This window comes from Grampus griseus, assembly GCF_964374135.1.
Source record: "Grampus griseus genome assembly, chromosome: 6".
Taxonomy (NCBI): domain Eukaryota; kingdom Metazoa; phylum Chordata; class Mammalia; order Artiodactyla; family Delphinidae; genus Grampus; species Grampus griseus.
The window spans coordinates 54018462-54041880 of NC_139000.1; the positions used below are offsets into that span (position 1 = coordinate 54018462).

The window sequence follows — 23419 nt, forward strand, 5'->3', positions numbered from 1 at the left end:
AACAGAAATTTTCTGGATCTTTTCCTCCTCTTCAATAAATTTTTGAGTTCCAATTAAGAAAACAAACTGTCATGCTGCCAATGACACAACCTGACTGGCAGGTGAAAGAGCAAGTGAACTACTTAATAAATAATATAGATACCCAAATAATAGCTCCTGTTACTTAATTCCTATTATAACTGAACTACATTTAGAGCTCAATAAAAATATTAAAAGATGCTCAGTCACATTACTAACCAAAGGAAAAATCAAAACAACTTTGCTGTACAAACTGGCAAGTATTAAAATGACTGATGGGGGCTGGTGGTGGTGGTGGTGGTGGGATGAACTGGGAGACTGGGATTGACATGTATACACTAATATGTATAAAACGGATAAGTAATAAGAACCTGCTGTATAAAAATAAATAAAAATTTTTAAAAATTCAAAACACTTAAAAAACAAACAAAAATAATAATAAATGACTGACAATATCTAGGGTGGGGAAATGAGCGCTCTAATGCACTGTTGGTGAGAGTCGAAATTGGTACGGACTTTGTGAAGGAATATATGGCATTATCTATCCAGCTTTAAAATGTGCATACCCATCCATCCAGCAATTTCTCTTTCAGAAATATTTCCTAAAGAAAGAATGCAAAGAGATATATATGTGTGTGAGAGTACTTGTGTAAACACACAATATACATAAGGAGATTTAATATAGCATTGCTAATAAAAGCAAAAAGTGGAAAAAACATAAATGTCTTTCAACAGTGGAATGATTAAAAAATGAAAAGTTCCCATAAGTATTAAACTATACAATTAAAAAGGAATTGATTTACATACATTGACCTAGAAAGCAAAAGAATATATTTTGTTAAGTTAAAAAAAAGTGGGACTTCCCTGGTGGCACAGTGATTAAGAACCCGCCTGCCAACGCTGGGGACATGGGTTTGATCCCTGGTCCAGGAAGATTCCACATGCCATGGAGCAACTAAGCCCGTAAGCCACAACTACTGAGTCTGTGCTCTAGAGCCCGTGAGCCACAACTACTAAGCCTGGGTGCCACAACTACTGAAGCCCACGCACCTAGAGCCCGTGCTCCGCAATGAGAGAAGCCACCACAATGAGAAGCGCGCGCACTGCAACAAAGAGTAGCCCCCGCTCGCCACAACTAGAGAAAGCCTGCGCGTAGCAACGAAGACCCAATGCAGCCAAAAATAAATAAGTTAATTAATTAAAAAAAAAGTAAGTCATAAAATAAAATGCAGAATGTGAGGCCACTTTATAACAGGGCACATGTTATGTACATATACATGCATATATTTCATTTTCAGAAGCATTTTTAAAAGTCTAAAAGGAATACTCACCAATCTTAATAATCATTACCTTTGAGCAGTGGAATTAAGGTGAACATAGGCTGGGAAGCAACTTAAACTCTTTATAAGGTTAAGTACCCTAAGTACCTTTAAAAAAATGAACAGGTAAAGATTTTTTTCTAATTTAAAAAGTCAATAAGAATTTAAAAACTGCATTTAAGGAATGTGCCTGGTTTGATGATTTAGTAATCAGGCTTCCAAACAGTTTCTCCCAGCAGGCGTGTGCTTGAGCAAACATGGCACATGAGAGCGTGGGTGCGTGCATGCACGTGGGCACACACACACAGAGACACACAAACACACCAATACACATACACACCTGTGGGGTAACACCACTGGGGGCAATCAGAGGGTGAGCTATCCCTTCGCTACAGGGACCGTGACGGCTCTTAATCCAGTGGTGAAGAGCATAGACTGTTGTCAGATGGTCCTGGGTGTAGTTTCCAGCTCTACCATTTCAAGATTAAGAAATCATGGGCAAGTTACTTAATGTTTTAGCGATTCAGACTCCTCAGCTGTAAAATGGGAATAAACAATGCCTTCTTTATAGGGTTGTTATGAGGACTAATAAGAAAGGCACTGTAAACATGCACCATACTGCCTGACACAGGGGAAAAAAAAGGGCAAACATTTTCAGCAATCAGTATGCAAAATACACAAGACAAGTGGTTGGTGGGAAATCACTTTGTCTCATGAATCATAGTACCTGTATTGCCAGCAGAATTTTAGCCCTGTAAGGAACCTCATCTTTAATGGTTCCACATTTAACCTTCACACAAAAATAATTCCCAAGCTAACTAAAAACTCTTACAGTACTGTAGCTACAGGCATCATCATGAAGGAGAATGAGTGCGAGCTTTGGGGTCAGACTGTGTTTATAAAACCAGCTCTGATATTGACTAGGTATGTGACTTGGGGCAAGGTGCTTAAACTCTCAGTCTCACCTGGGAGGCTAGAGTATATTAATATTTTTATTAATGTTATTGTGAGGATTAAACAATACAAGTGGAAGTATCCAGCACACCCAGTATCTGGTACACAGTAGAAAAATGACAACAATAATAATAGCTCTAATTAACTGAGCATATCCTGCAGACCAGGCATTTTCTCTCATTCTTACACCAACTCTGAAAGAGAAGTATCACTATCCCCCTATTATACTCAGAATTTAAAAAAACAAAACAAAGAATCAAAACAAAATGAAAACAGACTCACAGATATAGAGAATGGGTGCTTTGCAGAGGGGAGGGTGGTCAGTGAAACAGGTGATGCAGACTAAGAGGTACAAATCTCCAGTTATATAAAAAGCCCCAGGGATGTAATATACAGCATAAAGAATATGGTCAATAATATTGTCATCACTTTGTATGGGGACAGATGGTTACTAAACTTGTGGTGATTATTTCATAATGCATGTAAATGTCAAATTTCAGTACACCTGAAAATAGTGTACATAATATTGTACACCAACTGTATTTCAATAAAAATAAAATAGTCGGGAAACTTAGATTCAGGACATTGCATGACTTGCTCATAAGATTCCAATTCAGATCTGCCGGACTCCAAAGTCTTTTTCTGCAGACTTTTCTACAGCTTTTTCTACAGCTCACTGTTTCTCTTCCTTTATCACCTTGGGCAAGTCACAACCTCCTCTTCTGGAAATCTCTTCTGAGATACTGTGACCAATTTGGGGGTATGTAAGCTAGTGGCTGGGAATGCTTTGAAAACTGAAAAGTGCTTTCAAAAACAAGGGACTTGCACCTACGAGCCCTGGGAATGCCTCAAAATACCTCTTCCACAGGGCTGCCACTGCTCAGAATTTCACTACTTGACACTCAGTACCAGATGTGCAAATACTCATGAGAAGGAGTATTGCATTAAATTTACCTTAATGTATAAGTGAATCACTAAATCATCCTATTTCCTCTAGGGAGAGGTCCCAGGCAGTTGGTAAGCACTGGATATCTAAAGAGACGAACAGGAAAATAAGAGGAAGTGCCCAGAGAAAAGACGGGCCCTGAAAACCTGATTCCAAGTCTCAATTTTGCCAACGGCTGGCTCCACCAACCAGTTTAAGAAACCACGGGCAAAATCCCTCTCTTCCTCCTCCCCTTTTTATTAATTCATATTTATTCAATAAACTTTTATTAAGCATTACCATGTACCAAACATTGTGAGGAGATACGATTCCTGTCCTAAGGAAACTTAGAATTTAGTGATGATTACTTGATTTAGATCTAGTCCCCTAATATCCTTACTGATATATGGGTTTAATCTGTGAGTGTGTGTGCAGATGCTTAATCACATATGTATATTATTCACAGTTCAATTTTCCATAATTAATCAAACAGCTCTTCTGATTAAGATGACCATCTTACACACCTGTCATAAAACCCAACACGTTGAAATTCTGACTGTACTCATATACACACTTAAATTTAACTTTTGTTTTATAGAATTAGCACACTGTCAGAATTTATCAAGTACTAGCAATGTAAAATTGCTCTGGGGATAATTTTGTAGTAATTAAGTATATAAGAGTAATTAAGAATTTCCCTGGATCTAATCATCAATCCCCAGTACTATATAAGCATTAATAACATCAAGGCTGACACCAAAAATTATTCCTGATTATGACCGCTGATGATAATATCCGCTGATAACATCAGAATAACGTGAAGTACACTCATTGGCTCATTCCCCTTGTGAATACGTCACAACTTCCTCAGTGAAGACTATTACACTGTTGATTTATCAATCTTATTTGTCTTCCTGAGATTTCAAGGCAAAGTTGTGACACATGCTTAAGTTCTAAGCAATACAATTTCTAGACTTACTGCTTTATTATTTCACAACCTCACATATGCAGATGTGACTAAATTTCCTGTGGGAGGGAAGTATGTTTACTGTCTCTACAATTTGCCTTTTAAAAAAATAAGCTTTAAACGTTTAACACTATAAACTCCCACAAATGAGATCAGTCATGGCTGTAACCCATAGGGCTCTTCTGGAAAGTACCATTGCACAATCACTGTTAAATAAACAGCCAACACAGAGGAAGAAGTTAAGCTTGTACCTGCCACTCCATTTCATTTAATTTATCAATGCTCTGAGGTTTCTTCAGTTTGAAAGATGGTTTGGTTGTTTGGTAGGACAAGCCATTTACAACGTGTTTTGTTCTTGGAGGCCTATTGGTGTCTGGAAACCTTTTGTTGTCGCACTGAGGTGGGAAAATGCTACTATTGTCTGGGAGCTCACTGGCCTGCTTCTTCAGGGCCTGTAGGCACACTTTAAATCATGAGAAAGACAGCTTATGAACCACAGGAGCCAGGACCAGCAGAGAAGGCTCTGCTTTTCCCCCGCTGCTGCCTTGATATCAAACAGCTCAGGCTGGGGAGACAGCTTCATGGTGATTTTCTAATGAAATCTAATGACTGGATCTTGGATGATGGAAATCTTTGTGTTGGCAACTGGCAACTCCAGAGGGGTGAAAATGGGAGCAACCAGTGGAAAGTATAGAAACCTCAGAGAATAGGGAAGAGGGGCAGAAAATGGGGGCAGAACCCTCAGAAAGAGGTCTCTAGGCTCTACCACTGATTTCCCAGAGGCGATCAATGTGAATGAATCCGTGAGATAGTTCCATTTTACAGATTAGAAGACGGTTCCAGAGAATCTTTGGCACACCCTGTAGTCTGTCTATCCAATAAACATTATTAACAGAAACTCAGTTTTGTCGAGCATGGCAATGAACTAAAATTCCTGTCTTCCCAGACTCCCTTGCATGTGAGGGTGGCCATGGGACTAAGTGTGGGGTACACCTGTCCTTCACTCTTCTCCCTCACTTTTGCCTGAAACTGAAACAAGAAATGAATGGAGAACATCAGCATCCATACTGTGACCAGGAGGATGGAAGCCACGGTTAAAGACGGCAAAGCAGAAAGCAGGAGGAGACTGGTGCACCATTGGCCCCATGGGGCTGCTTCTCCTCCATGCACTGTCTACTTTTAGATGTCTTGTCACATGAGAAGAGTACACTGGGCATGCTGCTATAACATGATAAACAAATCCTGAGAAGCCCTTTGCTCTGTACAAATGTGTATGACAAATAACAGGCTCTTTGGGAAAACCAGGATTGGGACAGACCACTCAAAATCTACGAAACCTACTCATTGCAGGAGTAACAAAACAATCAAGAGAGGATTTGGGCAGCCAGTTCAATGTGGCTGGAGGCTCTTTGGTGGTTATTAAAAATGGACAAAAATGTTGACTGGAAATGATGGCTTGCAGGAACTGAGACAGCAGGTGATAGAAGCAGCACTTAGGAAGAACTGTGATCTGCCATCAGCTGAGGGCTGGGCAGGCCAGGTGTGCACCTTTCTGGGGACGCAGCCCCTGGGATCATGCTCATTTCAAATTTTATAGAAAGAGAGCAGAAAGGGATTCTGCTTATGCAGAAGATAGGCTGAGGGCTTCTTCATTTTCTCCTTCTCTCGCCATCTCAGCTCCTCTTGCCTAGGAAAGATTGTGTGTGAACAACCAGAGCTCCACGTTATTTTGACATCATTCCCCTATCTACCACTTCTATCTGAGTGAACTGGACTGTTTATTTAAGTCACTGCTGTTTGGGTGTTCTATGCAGGCAGTCCAGTATAATCCCAAGACTTAGGATGTAATGTTCCTACCTCGCCCATTCCATTCTCTACACAGTGCCCTGGCTGACTTTCCTAAATACCACGCTGGCCTCTTCACTTGGCAGCATTACACTCAGTGTGGCCACAGATCCCGTTATGAGCTGGTCTTGCAGGTTCCTCAGCCTTCTCTCCCTCTGCTCCACGACTGAAGCTGCATATCCCAGCCGTACACCAACTGTCTTTGGCTCATCTCTCTAAGCACACACCATGCTGTCATTTGTGTTCTTGCCTGTGTGCTTTGCTTCCCCCTGCCTGGAATGCCTCTCGCCACTTGGCTTACCCAGTGATCTATTTACCATCAAAACTCTATTCAGTGAAAGTGTGGAGTCCTAACCACTGGACGTGCAATGGACTATTACTCAGCCATTAAAAAGAATGAAAAAATGCGATTTGCAGCAACATGGATGGAACTAGAGATCGTCATACTGAGTGAAGTAAGTCAGACAGAGAAAGAGAAATATCATATGATATCACTTATATGTGGAATCTAAAAAGAAATGATACACATGAACTTATGTACAAACCAGAAACAGACTCCCAGACTTAGAGAACAAACTTAAGGTTACCAGGGGGGAAGGGTGGGGAGGAGGGATAGACTGGGGGTTCGGGACTGACACGTACACACTGCTATATTTAAAACGGATAACCACCAAGGACCTACTGTATGGCACAGGGAACTCTGCTCAATGTTATGTGGCAGCCTGGGTGGGAGGGGAGATTGGGGGAGAGTGGATACATGTGTATGTATGGCTGGGTCGCTTTGCTGTGCACCTGAAACTATCACAACATTATTAATCGGCTATATTCCAGTATAAAACAAAACAAAAACAAAACTCTATTCGAGAAGAAACTCTATTCACCTCTAGGACCCCTTCTCTGACACCTTCTTCTGAATAAACTGGGAGCCTCTGATACATTCTGTTATTGCATGTATCACATTGCATTGATTAAATGACATTCATGTTTGCCTGACAAAAGTGGGTGACCAATAAACACTTGCTGAATTGAACTTGGCCTCTCCTTGATGGGTCCAGAAGCAGGAAGGTTGTGAAAATCCTGTTCTAGGAATTCCCACAGCATTCTAACAGCTTGGAGTGAATAGAGCATTTAAAAAGAAATTATCCATTAGTACCATAACAAAATGTACAAATATCAACTCTCAGGCAACTAATCCAGGCAAAATTCTGAAGCTTGCCCGGGCAAGAGAATGGTCCTAAAGAGAAAGAAAAGACTGAAGAACAAGCTTACATGATTGGAAAGAGTTGTCCTTCTGTTTACATCTTAAATAAAAGACTAAAATGTACTAGGAAGTTGCCTTGGAGATGCCACCCAGAGACCTGTAAATGCTACCCGTATTCAAACATTAAAAGAAATGACACCTTATCCACCCTTACTAACGAAGGCAGTATGAATGGATGAAGTGGGTGCAGAATCAACAAGACTGAGCTCTGGTCCTGGGTCATCCACTAGGTTAAGGGAACTTGAAAAAGCAGTGCTATTAATCTTTTCAAAGTGTGCCTTTTACAAAATACCTCGTAATAAATATATACATAGAGCACACAACATCTAAGCTCTTATCAATTAGTACACCATGAGCAAAACTCAATGGACCTCATTTCCTTCTTCATCTATAAGACTAAAGCCACTCTGAGTACTAACCTTTCATGGCTCTATGTAATGCAACAGCATCTACATACAAGCATATATTCCATGGATAGATATAAACACATATTTATTTTGATGTGCCTTTGACTTAAAAATGGTAGATTAAGAATGTGGCTTGGAAATGTGGACTTCTTGTTAAAGACGCCTGTGTACTTTGCCAAGGCAGCAATGCCTAGGCATTTAATATTCTTCCACGTCTCAGTTCCCATCTCTAAAAATACAGTGATGACATTTTTCTCTGACCTCTACCTGCAGTAGGGAGCACAGAGAGGATGGGGGTGACAACACTCATTAAAGCCATGAACTTCTTGAAAGAAAGAACAAATATTCACTGTAGCTATCATGTTAGCAATCCCGACACTGCTTGGGGCTTTAAAAATCTACTTTTAATGGGGGTGAAGTTCCTTGTTACCAAGATGCTATATAACACCATCGAGCAAACTAGTGCAAGCAAAGCTGAAAGGCACGGCCAATAACAGCAACTCATTTAGAGGGTCTCTGCTCCCCTCACTCCCAGCACTGTATCGCCCGCTTGAAAAATATTAGATCAATTTGGGCCCTTATCCTAAGGAGTAGTTGAAGAGAAATGCTCATGCCCAGAAAGTATCACAAAAACATTTTCAGAAAAAATGCTTGAGGCTAAGTCTGCATCTGGATCCCTACTCCCTAAATTCTAGCAGTTGCCCAGGGGCTAATGCATGAACACTCTCTTTGCAAGCTCTTCACTGCAGCCACTTGCCCCTCCTCCTGGGAGAAAGTCATGATTTCCAATTTGCATAACTATATCTTGATCTCTTCCAGAAAGGCTTGTTGTATGTATCTATTTTAGAGCTGCTACTGTCACTGGCAAAGTCCACTGGGGTCCCCAGGAAAAATAAGACACAACCTAGGTGATAAGATAACCTCTTCTTTTGTGTTTACTTTCACTTGCCTATAGCGGGCCTTGCACTTAATATATCGGATTTGAGTTCCCAGTGCAGAACCGCTGCGCCGGACACTTCAGCTTGTTATGCATTGTGCAGAAGCACTGAGCACGACACTGCAATTGAAGATGAAGATGGCATGCTATTTGCAGAAATGCTGCACGGGACCCGCAGGAACTCCTCCCACCCCTCGGCAGGAGAGAACCCTATAATGCAGCCCAGCCTCCAGCCTTTCTGGGAGAGCCTGTGCTCTAGAGCAGGAGCCGGAGCCTCTCCATTCTTTGATCAAAGCATAAAGCTTTCCTTTGCTTCTGAAACGAACTCAGTCTCGTTCTATTGGCTCCGACAACACTGGGCAGAAGGACATTTGTTGGGGAGTAACTAGGGAGGATTGGTAACACTATTAGCAGTTTCTCACTGGCCATGGGAATTTTTAACAATTAAAGTGAAATTAAAAAATAAAACCACAATTTCAAGTTTCAGCTAAACTTGAGAAAATTCATTGTTCAACTAAAAATGAGAAATATGGCAGAAGAGTCTTTTGCCAAGAGGCAGGGCAAAATGATAAGGTAAATCCCATTATCTGTACTGTCTTGTTTCATTATTCATTTGGTGAATGAGAAAGTGTCAATCACTTATTCAGTAAATACTTACTAAATGCCTACTTTGCACCAAGTATTATGCTTGCCCTAAGACTACAAATATTATTCCTATTCTCAAAGAGTCTAATAAAGAAAAGGGAGTAGAAGGAAGAACACTAATTAGTTAAGCTCCTGCACAGTACCAGGTGCTCTGCTTGTGGAATTCTCCTAACAACTGATGAGAGAAGGTAGGTAAGACTCCCCTCATTTAATGAAAGTGAACTGAGGCTCAATAATTTGTCCAGAGTCACACAGCTGAGTAGATTGGTATTTGCATTCAAATTGGTCTAATTGCAAAATCTCTTTTAGAATTTCTTTAGAAAGCAGAAAAAAGAAGAAAAGGAAGCACCCATTATCCTACCACCATGATTAAAAAAGAACTGTCAACATTTTGGAGAATTTCCTTCCAATATTTTTTCATGCAAGTAGGTTAATTTTTGAAATTTTAAAATGTGTTTTTCACAATTGTAATCAAAGTATGTTATACTGCATTTCACTGGAATTATGACACCATTGACTGTGAAATGCTCCATTGTTCTATATAGCACCAGAAAGAAAAATCACTGCCAGTTACATGATGCCACTGACTGGGATATGTTCAGATTTCAGCAGTGTTAAAATATGAAGGTAAAAATTGTGTGTCTTAGAATCAGTGACCTATTCTGTATTCCACAAACCCCGAACTCATGTTGTTTGCCTCCTGCCTGTAGGTAAGGGTGGCTTCAGAGCACCTGAATCTCCCCCACATTAGAAGAACTCCTTGTCAGGGTTGGGAGGCCCCCCTCAGAAGACAGAGTGCTCTGTTTGTCTTCCTCACACATTCATTGCTTTACGCATAGTAGGCACTCAAGGAATGTTTCTTGGTTGAGTAAACACATAATAAAGCTTGAGAAGAAATTTACTGACAGAAGAAGGTAAAAATTACCAAAGGCCCAAGTTTTGTTGGGGAACGGGGGTTTGTGTGACTAGTATCAGGGAGAGGGGAGAAGCAATGGATGGAACTTTGAGCCAGAGCCAGTGGCCCTGGGCTTTCCAAGATTCTTCCCTTTCAACAACCTGCCACTCTCTGCATTTTGTCTCCTCGTTGGCTGTCTAGACCCCTGCTTTGATGTTCTTATCCAAACCTAGCTCCACAGTACTGCTTGATTCTGCCATCTTGGGAAGTTATTCACACTTATCCACACAGCTTGAATACTGATTTAGATTTGTTTGGGGATACCATACCACCCATTAATTTCAAGTAATAACTCATAAAGAGCAAACTCAGGAATCAACATGAGACAGATGGAGAAGAGTCATGTTTCTCAGGTGCTGAAACTCTCAGTTTAAATGTATGGTATCCCTTCTGCTTATACAGAAGGTGTGTCTGTCCCTAGGAAGTAAAAGCCTATGTATACTTTGAGTCTATATGATTTGACAACTCAACTTTCTATGGATGTTCACTAAGATATCTGCCTGAGTCAGCAAAATTGGTTTAAGTAAAGAAAAGAAATTAAGCTACACTTAGTTCTCCATGCATGTTCTGGGTTAAACACATTTTGAAAACCATCATGATTTCTCTTGCCTTCCTTCCCTCCTCTTCTTCCATGAACTCATCCAGTATCTATGTGACTTTACAACACGTGAAGAACTGTGCTAAATTCTCTAAAAGAAAGAACAGTGGGTCAGAAAATTCTGACTTTAGAAAGAAGTTTACACATTACCAGTGAAGACAAGTTTTACTCACAGAGAAGTAAATTACAAGGGAGAGAGAGCATAAGTATCAATAATATCAGAAATACAGGTGATATGCAATCAAGTGTTTAAAGCCAGGAGAGATTACATCCAGCAAGGAGATCAGGAAAGGCTTCAGAGAGAAGGGCCATTTCATCTGGGCCTTGAAGGATGGAGAGGATCTGGGCATATGGGAATGGGGGCAAAGATCTGTGAGAAGAGAGGCATGTGTGGGCCAAAGGACTCCTGTTGTTTCCCTTTTACACTGTTTACTGCTTAGGAAACAAGATGCTATTGTTAGGGCCTAACCATGAGGTGTTAAAAGTGCTGGGTCAATGAATGGATCATCACCTTGGGCTGACCACTTGGGGGTGTCCTAAGTCATACCATCTTAGGGTCAAAGCCAGGAAGATACTGCAAGATTTCATGCTGATTAAGTGTGAAATTTTAGAGGAAAGTTATTAAAGCCAAAGCCTGGTGGTGTATAGCAGGACATCTGAAATCCACAACAGGTAACTAAGACACTTGATTAAAAGCAACAGCACAACATCACTTTTCAAAACTCAAGGGACTGTCAGCTACTTGCTTACCATGGACATGGATTCCATTTGGTTGAAAAGAAGAGCTTGTTTCTGGCTGATAAGACTTCAGGTGTGATGCTGAGGGCTGCTGGGTATGGGGAGGCTGTGTTCTCTGCATTATTGAAGGAGGAGCAGGCACTCTCCGGGGGCTGATGTGGTGAGGAGATGGGGCAGAAGGTGCAAACCTGAGGAAACAATTATTAAAAGGAAACATAAGAGATGTAAAATAGCAGGAGCAAAGACAAACTCTTCGGGCTTCCCTGGTGGCGCAGTGGTTGAGAGTCCGCCTGCCGATGCAGGGGACACGGGTTCGTGCCCCGGTCCGGGAAGATCCCACATGCCGCGGAGTGGCTGGGCCCGTGAGCCATGGCCGCTGAGTCTGCGCGTCCGGAGCCTGTGCTCCGCAACGGGAGAGGCCACAACAGTGAGAGGCCCGCGTACCGCGTACCGTGTACCGCAAAAAAAAAAAAAAAAAAAAAAGACAAACTCTTCAAAGCCAAATTCTAATTCCCTATTCTGGCTATATAAGAGTGTGACAAAAAGCCCTTTAAAAAAAACTTAAGACTTTTCTCTCCCATTTTTAACCACTGACTTCTCAATTGAGATACTGAAGGAATAAAAGAGATCAACAAAGGGAAAATCTAGTCACAGGCTGAGTTTGTCAAGCTTCTTAAAATGCATTTCAAATACTCTGGGTTTGGTGAAATTCAAAGCATATCTTTGCCAGACCCCTTTTCTGCTAATTTTTAGACCCGTTTGCATTTTAAGGGAAATTTAATCTGTGTGTTTCTGATTCATTTACACTTGCCTCATAAACATTTTGTTCTGTAAGACACATCTGAGGTCCAAGAAGTGTTATAAGACTTTATTATAAGCCTCTCTAGTCCTATTCTCTTTAAACTATACATTTTCTTTTGCCAAGAATAAATTAACTTAAACCTCAAAGGTCAAGTGTGGTTTGAAATCCAGAACCCAAAAGATCTGTGTGGGTTCTGTGCTTGGCAAAGAACATTGCCCAGGGTGTAACAGGAACCTCACACACGATTTGGGACATCTTTTGCAGTCACACGGGCCAATCATAATGAGATTATGGTAGTTTCTGAGGTGGGACATACAGGTGTTTAAATAAGGTGACATCATCAACTAACCCGAGATATAAAATGGATAACTATCCATTGATCTTCTAATTGTACAGAAAAATGACAGGATCTGACTCACTAGGTTTAAAAGGACAGTTTATACTTTCTAACACTGAAGTTCCCTTGAAGTGTACTCGTGCGAACAGTTTTAAAGTTGAACAATGACCATAGACTATCAAAACGACATTCAATCTGCCAGTTCAGTAGGGGGCTGGTGCAAGTGTGGCGGAGAAAGGAGCAGGGACTCTGTCAGTGCAGTGAAAACAAGCAACACAATGATGTGCAGGAAAACTATATTAGCAATGAAGCGTTTAGTCTCCCCGCAAAGGCTCAGGTGATTGAAAACCTTCAATAGGCTGTTTCTTACACTGTATAGAAAGACAGGCTTTGTTTTATGCCAACATGTAGATGTCGCCATCTGTGTACACCACTTATTTCATAGAAACAGGTCACTTCATTTTTCTGGGCTTTTTGTGTAGGGCCATAGGTGATCAAAGGGAGGACGAACCAGTCAAGTTTATCAAGCAATTTTCAACATTTTGAACCATAGTATTTAACAAGGCAGAGCTTCTACATTTGTATTGCTGTAGTAAGAAACCATGGGATGAAATCCCATTTGTTTTTGCATTCCCCTTGCTGAGGTCTGATAAGACTATGTAAGATGATGTAGGAGCCAAGAAGGGAGGATTTGGACTGGTTAAGTTACGGAGAAGACAAGTCAGAGGAGGCTTAAAGAAACTAGCTGGGTTAGGATGCCTGCTTAATCAAGAACTTAGATCTTCACTCAGCTGGAAGAGAATAGTAACTGAGTGTCCTGTGCCTGGTAAATATATATTTTCCAAGCACATCATCTTAACTGGAATTAGCTTGAAAAGATGTGCTGAATGGCCTTGAATAAAACAGAGCAAATGAACGCTGGCACTGTCCTGAGAATATCTATTAAAACTTGTATGCCGGGATTCCCCGTATAGAGGCTATTTTCTTGGGAAACATGTCCTCAATGTGCCTCACAGGCTGCTCTGGCCTTGTGTGAGAGGCAGGAGGAATTGTGAGATCACAGACTTTGGGGCTAGAAGGAGTCCACATCACCAACCAACACCAGAATTCTGTGAACGGAAGATGTCCAGGGAGGGAGGGAAAGGGGTGGATTTGAATTGGAAGGAAACCTATGTCATTGCTAAATAGCCATCTTTGGCACCTCAATTTTGTGTTTTGGGGGCAAAGCAGCAAGATCCTTTGCCTTCTTAATTATATTTCTGTGTTTGGGAATAAAAGATATAACATGCTCTTGGTGTTTTTTCAGTCTTCTGGTACCTCTGCCACCTGTCCTTTCTCTTAAGGATTGATGGAGCAGAGATGTGTAGATGGAGCAAGTATTTAGAAGTATTATTAGCAGTATTTAGAAGTAGGACGTTAGTATCACCAGCTTGATGGAGGAGAATAATTTTGTTTCACAAATCCCTCCTCCACAGCACAGTAAGTCTGACTCACAAATGAAGGTTTGATTAACAAAGAGTAGAAAATGTGTATGGGGAAGGGGAAGGAGGCAAAGATTGTGAGCAATATAAAACCTTACATTTTTATAATTCGGGATGATGTGACTATAGGGTGAATTATGATTACTAGCTATAAAAAAGGGGTGTAGTCAACCAACTAAACAGAACTCATCTGAGCATTTTAGGTGTCATCTGGAATGTTAATTTCATACAACAGACCTCTATATCTATATTTAGATGATATATCTATATATAAATTATATATCTATGTATCTATCTACCTAGAGAGTATATAATTATATGCTAATTACAAATCATTCTTATCTATTTATTCACACAAGTTTCACACCCTGGCCATTGTCTCTTGGTTACCACATATTACTTAATGTAATAGCAATGTTGAGCAAAGAAAAAAAATGTGGAAGTACATACGCATCAAGATTTTAGCATCATCTATCTCAGAGACCTGGGGGGGATAAAATAATACTTACTGAGCCTTCAACCGACTCTACATTTTGCTTTTTGCTAATTCAGTCTGGATTTTTCACCATGTTATTCAAATAAATAAGATTATATGGTATAAATTAATATAATTTCAAAATACAGTATGTCACTCCATATAAAGTATTAATAAAAATTTAAATATATACTATTCTAAATGAAATAAATGTACACTTAAAGTAGTCTTTGCTTTGGAAAGGAAAGAATTGGTACAAAAACTCTAACTTTTACATATATAAAGAAAAGATGGAAAGTAACAAGATGTGATCTTGATTGTGATCCAGACAATTTCTAGGAACAAGGAAATAAATAAGAATTTAGCACTAAAAAGCCCAGTGTAAGAAACGAGTGCATAAATGACTGACTTTCAAGTACAGCACATAGAATCAATTTTGTTACTGCCTAAAAACACTACATTGTATTTTATTGAAAAATCTCTCACAATCTATTAACTTAAATTTAATTTTTATAAACTTGCTTACTTGTTAACTAGCTCATAGAAACAGAAATAGCAAATTAGAATCAGGGATGAGAGGGCAGGAGAGGAGAAGACAAGGAGAGAGCCCTACTGTTCAAGGCAAGGCCCTGGGAGCAACCAAAAGCAGTCACTAAATCACAGCAAGAGAGATGCCAGGAATGTTATTTAAACAGCCATAGAGACTCAAGAAACTTGAGTAGTTTGAGGCCATTTACTCCAGAAGCAAGCAAACAAACAAAAAACATGCATGCTTAAACAGAAACTTGCTAAGTAAAACATAAAATGTTATTGTTACTGAAGGTAGAGTAGAGGGGGCCTCGAAATCCCATTTTCTTAGTGTCCTCACCTATTTTCCAACCTAGTCTTTTTAACACGCACACACATGGCCAAATTAATATGGTCTGAATTTTCTGCCCCAAACAGGAAATTTTTCTTTAACTCCAAAGAAGATGAATTAGATATTTTGATACTAAAATAAATAAACAAATAATTTTGATGCTGAGTATAAACTGCAGTGATTTATAATTTTTCTCCTAAGGAATATCTCATTCCCCCACTATGTCAGGACAAGACGACATCACTCTCATTCATTCTGAGTGACAGCAGTGTCCAAGAGCCAGAAGACAGACTGTCTGAAGTCTTTCTGGGTCCAACTCTGTTCCCCAGCTGCTGATCTGCAGTTGACATTTCACAGATTTCATTTGATATAGCTTACCAGTCTCTTCTTTGGCCTTTCATACTTCTTTGAAACGACAGAAGATTGTTATGTAAAAATGCACACAACAGAATTTTTAAAAAACATCACTGCTTACCAGAAGCAGATCACACAAAAGCAAACCAGAGAATTGAGTCAACCATTTCCACTCATTTAGTGGAGGAGTTTATATAACCTTAGCATAAGCCATGGTTTAATGGTTTGCAAAAAAAAAAGAGACAGAGAGAAGGAAACAGGTTTTAAAGTGCTCACCAAAGATCTGCGGAAAAAATAAAAAACCGGGCTTCCCTGGTGGCGCAGTGGTTGAGAGTCCGCCTGCCGATGCAGGGGACACGGGTTCGTGCCCCGGTCCGGAAAGATCCCGCATGCCGCGGAGCGGCTGGGCCCGTGAGCCATGGCCGCTGAGCCTGCGCGTCCGGAGCCTGTGCTCCGCAACGGAAGAGACCACAGCAGTGAGAGGCCCGCGTACCGCAAAAATAAATACATAAATAAAAATAAATAAATAAATTTAAAAACCACCTTGGAAAGATTTCTGCAAATATTTATCTATACACACCTTGGGAAATGTCTGATTATTTGGGGGTATTTACTTGGCTATGCTCCTTCTCTTTTGTGGCCTGCTCCCACCCTCTGTTCACATTGAGCTTCCCAACCTTGCAGTGATGTGGGCCAGAAGCAAACAGCTCTCCTGCTGATGCAGTACTCAATCTTAGATTGTTTCATAGAACAATAGGTCCCAATTGAAACACATACAACTGGTGAGGTTCATGTGCAGAGAAATTGCAAATGGCAGGAGAAGCAGACGGCTGTCGTAGAAGACAGATGGAGTAGAAGTCAGACCCTCCGGCCTTGGAGTGTGGCTCCATCCCTTACCAGCTGGGTAATTTTGAATAAATACCCTGATTTCTCCCAGCCTCAGTTTCAAGTGCAAAATACAGTTAACCTCGACTCATACTGGGGATCATAAAATCTGAGATAATATATTCATTTATTCATTCAGGAGGTATTTACTGAACACCAACCAAGTGCTCCGAGTGCACTACGGAGAGAGTAACACATGACACAGATCTCCGTTGTTTGTGTGAGAGGAAGCAGGCAATGAACAATTTTAAACCCACAAACTATGTATTGAGCTAGAGGAAATGAGTACTACAGAGAAAAATAAAGGATGCAGGTGAGGGGCGGGGTGGACTATGAAAATTTTAAATTAGGAACACACAGATATCCAAGTACTTTAAACAGAGAATGTCTGACACCTTTCAGATGATTGACACATGTTTATGGAATGACTGCTCTAAACAGAATGTACATTTATGGTATCCCTGATTTAAAATATATCCAATGCTTGAGAGCTGTCTAATAGCACTGTGTTAGAATATCTATGAAGCTCGAAAAATTATAAAACTCTTAGCACTCTTTTCTCTCTTGACTATGGAAAGAGGCTCAAAGAAGGTGAGGCTTCTACACATCTGGATAATTTCCTAGTTCCAGGAGCAGTTAGTTGTGGTCTTCTGTAAGAGTCTCATTTTTTTGGTACTGGCTTTCCCAACGAATTATCCTGAGCTCACAAATCCATACAATCACAGAATATTTGAGCTGAAGGGCAGAGGAGCACCACTGTATCTAGCCCAGAGACATGAAATGATTTGCCAAAGTCACACAGCTAGTTCTCCAGATACCACTTTATCCCAAGAAGGTAAGACACTCTCTAGTGAAGATGCAAAGCAAGGCAGAGAGATGGCTTGAGGGAGGATGGAAGAGGACTCTTGTGGGCATCTGAGGTTTTTCTCCTCATCACCAGATGATGGGGATGGGGGTACCAGCAACCTACTGCCTTTAAGAATCTGACAATGTGGGCTTCCCTGGTGGCACAGCGGTTGAGAGTCCGCCTGCTGATGTAGGGGACACGGGTTCGTGCCCCGGTCCGGGAAGATCCCACATGCCGCGGAGCGGCTGGGCCCATGAGCCATGGCCACTAAGCCTGCGCGTCCGGAGCCTGTGCTCCACAACGGGAGAGGCCACAACAGTGAGAGGCCCGCGTACCGCAAAAAACAACAACAACAACAAAAATCTGACAATGTGATTTCCCAGTTTGCTTTGGTGAATTTGCTCATTTCTAAACTGGGGCTCTTTGTGCCCAAGCCAGGCTTATACCTTTAGTCTTTCCAGCTGGATAACGCCTTTCAGTTACACTCTTTCCCTTGTGTATAAATCCAAAGTATTTCTATGTCAACTAACAATTGTATTTCTTCAAACAAAATTTACTAATAGGCTGTGTTGCAAATCAAGCACATGTCATAAATATGTCTCACTTTTCTTCATTCGTACTGTATACACAAGCAGTGCAAGCCATGTGGGACTGTATGTTTTAGCACTGCTTTGGGGGTTGACACTTTGAAAACAGGTGTTTTCATGATCAGCTAGATTAGATGTTGGTTGGTATGTGCTTTGGATAGTTACCCCCCGCCCCGCCTTCTTTCTTCCATGGGGGTTATAGACCTCCCAAAGAAGGAAGAATGCAACGGAACAGCTAGTTTCATTGCATTCACATGAAAAATATTATTGATTTGCTGCCAGGGAGCAGAAATAATGAATAGAAACTGGTCTATGGCAGATTTGGGGAGGTATTCTTCATTCCCCCAAAGAATTGTGGGGTATCATCTGTAGTGGTTTTAAAATTCATCTGTGAAAACTAATCAATGAAAAATGGCTTTAGCAGTTGGCTGACTGCAGAGGGGGAAAAAAGGAATCCTTTTCAAAACCTAAAAAGAAAAGCACAGTTTTAAGGATTACACATCTGATTTAACATCTAAAAAAACCCCCCAATGATAATACCCCACTTTGTATAGCCAGACAGTGCTCCATTTTAGTAGTCTTTAGTGGTCTTTATAACGATTTATGAATCACTTCATGAATTCCTGGCTGAATCATCTGGGTGACTATAGTATCTACTTATACTTCCCTTCTGTCTCACAAAAGAGACACTTGGACTCAGTTCAATCCAGATTTGTCCCCGAATGAATCACAGCACGTTACTGGGGGAACTGCAAATTGAATTCTGCTTCTGAGACAATCAAGACCAGCTTTCAGAAATGAAGTAACAGCCTTGGGGAAGTGTGGGTAATTGCAACACTGTCCATCTGGGCAGGACCAAAGCAGGCCAAGAGCTGTATGTCCATCTGCGGACTCTGTTCCAAACTAGTCGAAGAGCTGAAGCCATCCCCAGGAAGGGCTTAGTGTTTCTTTCTCCTTACAAGAGTCTGGGTCAATATTAACTACAAATAATTTATCACACTGGACGAGACTAAGACTCAAAAATGACTGCCTGAGCCTCCACAGAGCATGACAAAATGAGGGCTGTGAAGTTGGCTATAGGTGAAATGATCACCAAGGCTTTTTAAAAAAGACACATATATATTATAATGAGTGAGTGCTTGTGGGAAATAGAAAGGGTAGAGTGTTCTGGAGGAACGTTTCTCCACTTGGGTTTAGGGAGTAAGTTGTAAGTCAAGAAAACAAAGTAATCAATGTCCAAGGCAGAGAAGTATATTTTTTCTTGTATACAGTGACATACGGCCCACGGTATCACACTATTATTCCCCTGTGGAAATGCAGAGGGAGGAGGAGAGGACATCCAGGATATGTTACAAAAATGAATTATGCAGGACACATTTAACCAAGAGCCAGGTTTTTTGGAATATCTTGACTGCAGAATTGGCTGTGACTTGGTTGGTTGTCTATTTCAGAATCTGATGTGATGCGGAGAAAGGAAAGAAAAGTCTGATTCTGCCAAATCCTCTTTACAAAAAAAGTGCCAACCAGAAGAAAATTTATCCAGAGTGGTCTTAGACATTTCATGTCAAAAAATTCTGCGGTGAAAAAAAATTCTGTAATGATATCGTCCCTTGGGCAGCTCTGAGTAGGTCAAAGCAAGGGGATTAACTCATAGTCCTGTGGCAAAGGGAAGACTTTCTCTTGTTCAGCATAGTGTTAGGCATACAGTTCAGTCTGCTTTGAAACAGAACGCATTAGGTGAAAGAAAAACATTCGGAAGAAAGTGTGATGAGAATGCTAGATGAGAAATGAGAAAAAAAGTGTTATTTTTCTCCAAAGGTGAGAAAGAGAGGTATAGGTAGATTAAAAAACAGCTTCTTGCATACCTTTCTCATGGTCACATGAGACCATGGTCACAAACTGAAAACAGTTTCTCATGGTCACAAACTGAAAACACGAGTCTCTTGACGACATCAGAAGAACTTTTAGAACTAACTTCCAATGCAGTACTCCTGCCAAGTACAGCCAGGTGCCTTTGAAAGCCACTGCCAGATGAGACCTCAGAAGTCAATATAATCCATAAATTTGAAAAGAAACTAGCTGGGTGGTGGTTTGTTCAGTAGTAACATGTGCTGTTTATATGTGCTTTTTTTTCTTCATCTGAAGGATGTCAGGTTACTATTGTAATAACCACAAATGAATTTTCTATACCTTCTCTTGAAGACGAGACTCAACAACTGGCTACAGAAATGAATGAAAAGAAACAGCATATATTTAAAAATTCACAATTAGAGAAGGGCTCTTGGCTCTTACAGATGGAAAGAGCATCAAATCCTCAGATGTTTGCTACCATTTTGTATCTTCAGCACCGCATCCAGTACTATGCAGATAATTAATAAATGTTGGCTGTTGCTGTTGAAGAAATACTCTGTTGAAGAGACCACTGGTTCCATAGACGTGGCTCCCAAATTAGTGCCAATTCTTTCCCCCCCCCCCCCGGTACGCGGGCCTCTCACTGCTGTGGCCTCTCCCGTTGTGGAGCACAGGCTCCGGACGCGCAGGCTCAGCGGCCATGGCTCACAGGCCCAGCTGCTCCGCGGCATGTGGGATCTTCCCGGACCGGGGCACGAACCCGTGTCCCCTGCATCGGCAGGCGGACTCTCAACCACTGCACCACCAGGGAAGCCCAGTGCCAATTCTTGTGTCCAGGTGGATGGTACCTTTGTCGAATTGGTGCAAATGGCCAGTTGAATATTATATTTGTCCAGAAACCAGTTTCTGGTTCTGAGGGGAGAACATCTTCTTCAGGAGAATGATTCCAACCATTACTCTGAGGAAGATGATTAAAACAGAGAAAAGTTTTTCTCCTTGCAACTAAACAGAAAAGCAACTAAAGATTATTTCTCAGAAAAGGAGGCAAGAAGACTAATCCAAAGAACTTTGTCTCTTGGTTTCTGCTCACTTCAATAGACTCCTCACCACTAATGAACAAACAGTCCTTCCCTTGAAAAAAGATGTAGTTTCTTAGGAGCCAATTTCTCCAACTATCCCCACCTGAGAGGGGAAAAGATGAAGGTGATTTCCAGATCACACTGTTAAAACATTAAGCAGAGGCTTTCCTTGGAACAGCCTTTTCTACATCAGAGATGAGGCACTTTGTAATATGCGGGTATCTTGACTCGGGCTAGAATGGCTCGTGGGCTTTCACTTTGGGAATTCTGGCTCCATATGACTTGCTGTCTCAGAGGAAGCATATGAAAAGAACACATTGCCACATTTGAATACTATAATGGCTTAGTGAACTCCATGTTGCTTCACGCTAATGCACTAAAGTAGAGGTTTCAAGAAAAGGAATTCTATTTTACCTCAAGCATTCCTTGTTACTGTCATGACTCACTTTCCTGATTGAAAATCCAAGGGGACTAAAAAAACATCATCTTGGGCTTCTCATGAAGTGGATTTGTTTGGAATGTGGGAACGAAATAAAGATGGCTGATTTGGCATTCAGAGGTGAAACAACTTCATTGGCACTTAAAAATTATAGTTCCTTTTACAGACCTTCTAATAGATGGTTTGTAATGTGTGTTTATAATTAATCTAAAATGATGATATAGTGCATTTCAAAATTTAAAATCCATGGAAAACAAACTGATGTGAACGAATACTTGAACCACAAGTCAAGCCACTTGTTTGCTGGAGTGACACGTGTATGCCCACATCAGCATCTCCTGCTTCGCCATGAAGTGACACAAAGGAGAATGTGGAGATGGAAGTGCATCAATCAGCTGCTCAGGGTTACTGCTGCCTTTCACACTATAAAAATGAGTTTGGACTTTATTCTAAGTATGGTGGGAACACAGATGTGAGCAGAAAGTCCTCAATGACTCAATTTACATGTTAAAGGGCAGCTCCTGTTGTGGTGTGGAGCAAAGTCCAGGCGTGCTGGTAGGGTGAAAGTAGAAGGTTGTGGGTAAGCAAGACTGGATGTTGGGAAACCAGTTAGGGGGCTGTTGTACTTGAGAGAGGAGGGGATACTGGTGAGCTGGGTGTGGAGGAGTGGAGCTGATTAGGCTTAAAATGTATTTGAAGGCAGAGCTAATAGGACTTACAGGTTAATTCTATATGAAAGTGCTTGGGCAAAGGGAGGAATCAAAGTTGACCCCTAGACTTTTTAGGTTTTTAATAGTAAGCTGAAGACAGCCATGGAGACCTAGCTCATTATTTTCCTCCATTATCAAGAAATATATTGGACTCTGGTAATTAGGCTCATAAAAGTTTCGCAGACCACACTGCATTAAGGAGCCTGGGCTTTATGTAGAGAACAGGCTTTTGTGTATTTGGCTAAGACAGGTGCCCTGGTGACCCTGGCATACATTTCAAAGGCCTCCATATCCTGTTATCCACCCAGAAATTTAAATGAGAGATAGATCAGGGTGGGCTATGGCAGCTAGTTCAGCAATGCCTTGTTGTTGTTCCTGTTTTATTTTTCTTCCAGAGGAGCCTTTCACAGTCATTAGGTAGGTGAGAAGAAAGTAACAAATATCACCAATTTCCCTGTACGTGTAACTATTATGATTGAGTCAGGGTGGCGTATTTATAAGAAGCTATTAGTAAGGTGAAGATCTCTGTGAGAAGAAAGGTCATTCCAAAGGCCAATAACCCCACTGATATTTTCCAGAGAGGATGAAGCATGGCTGTGGTCATGGATCAATATTTAAGACGTTTTAAGACTGGTGGGCTATTCTGCCCTGGAATAAACATCAAGAAGTACCAGGAATTTTCCACAGATTTAAAGAAAACAGAACAGAAAAAGGACCTCAAGCTTTTCCGTCTAAGATACAATGCTGTATCTCCATTTTCAAGTCTAGGATATTGGAAGTTTCTGCCTCTTTGTGCTCACAGCATCAACATCAGGAACAACATTCGTTACAGTCAGCAATTCTCAAGTAGACGTGTGGGGGGGAGGGGTAGATTTTGGACCCCCCTCTCTTAATCTTGAATATCTGTGGAAGTCTCTTTTCTAGAAAGAAACTGACCCCTTAATGGGATGTTAAATGTGGATAACTGTTTTCTGAATATAAAGTGCTGAAGCCCAAAGAGAAAGAATGATGCTCTTGACCACACGACATTAGGTGAGCATCCTATCAATAGACTCTAACAGAGGACAATGTAGATGCCAATACTCAGGCTGATAACAATGGATATTTGAGGCTTATATTTATTTTCTGACTATGGCTTTTCTCA

General features: G+C 40.9%; 1 protein-coding gene across 7 annotated transcripts in view; it reads right to left on the reverse strand.

Moving 5' to 3' along the window:
• GLIS3 (GLIS family zinc finger 3) overlaps nucleotides 1-23419 on the reverse strand; it is a 513435-nt gene that overhangs the window by 19950 nt on the left and 470066 nt on the right. For 6 of the 7 annotated variants that reach the window (XR_014296909.1, XM_082657135.1, XM_082657133.1 and 3 more), the window contains one exon: nucleotides 11582-11757. Coding sequence is in view for 5 of the 7 variants with exons in the window: in XM_082657135.1 (XP_082513261.1) it covers nucleotides 11582-11757 (176 nt within the window). In the remaining 2 variants the exon portion in view is untranslated. Of the gene's footprint in view, nucleotides 1-1677; nucleotides 1808-11581; nucleotides 11758-23419 lie in introns of all 7 variants that reach the window. The other variant, XR_014296910.1, reaches the window with a different exon arrangement.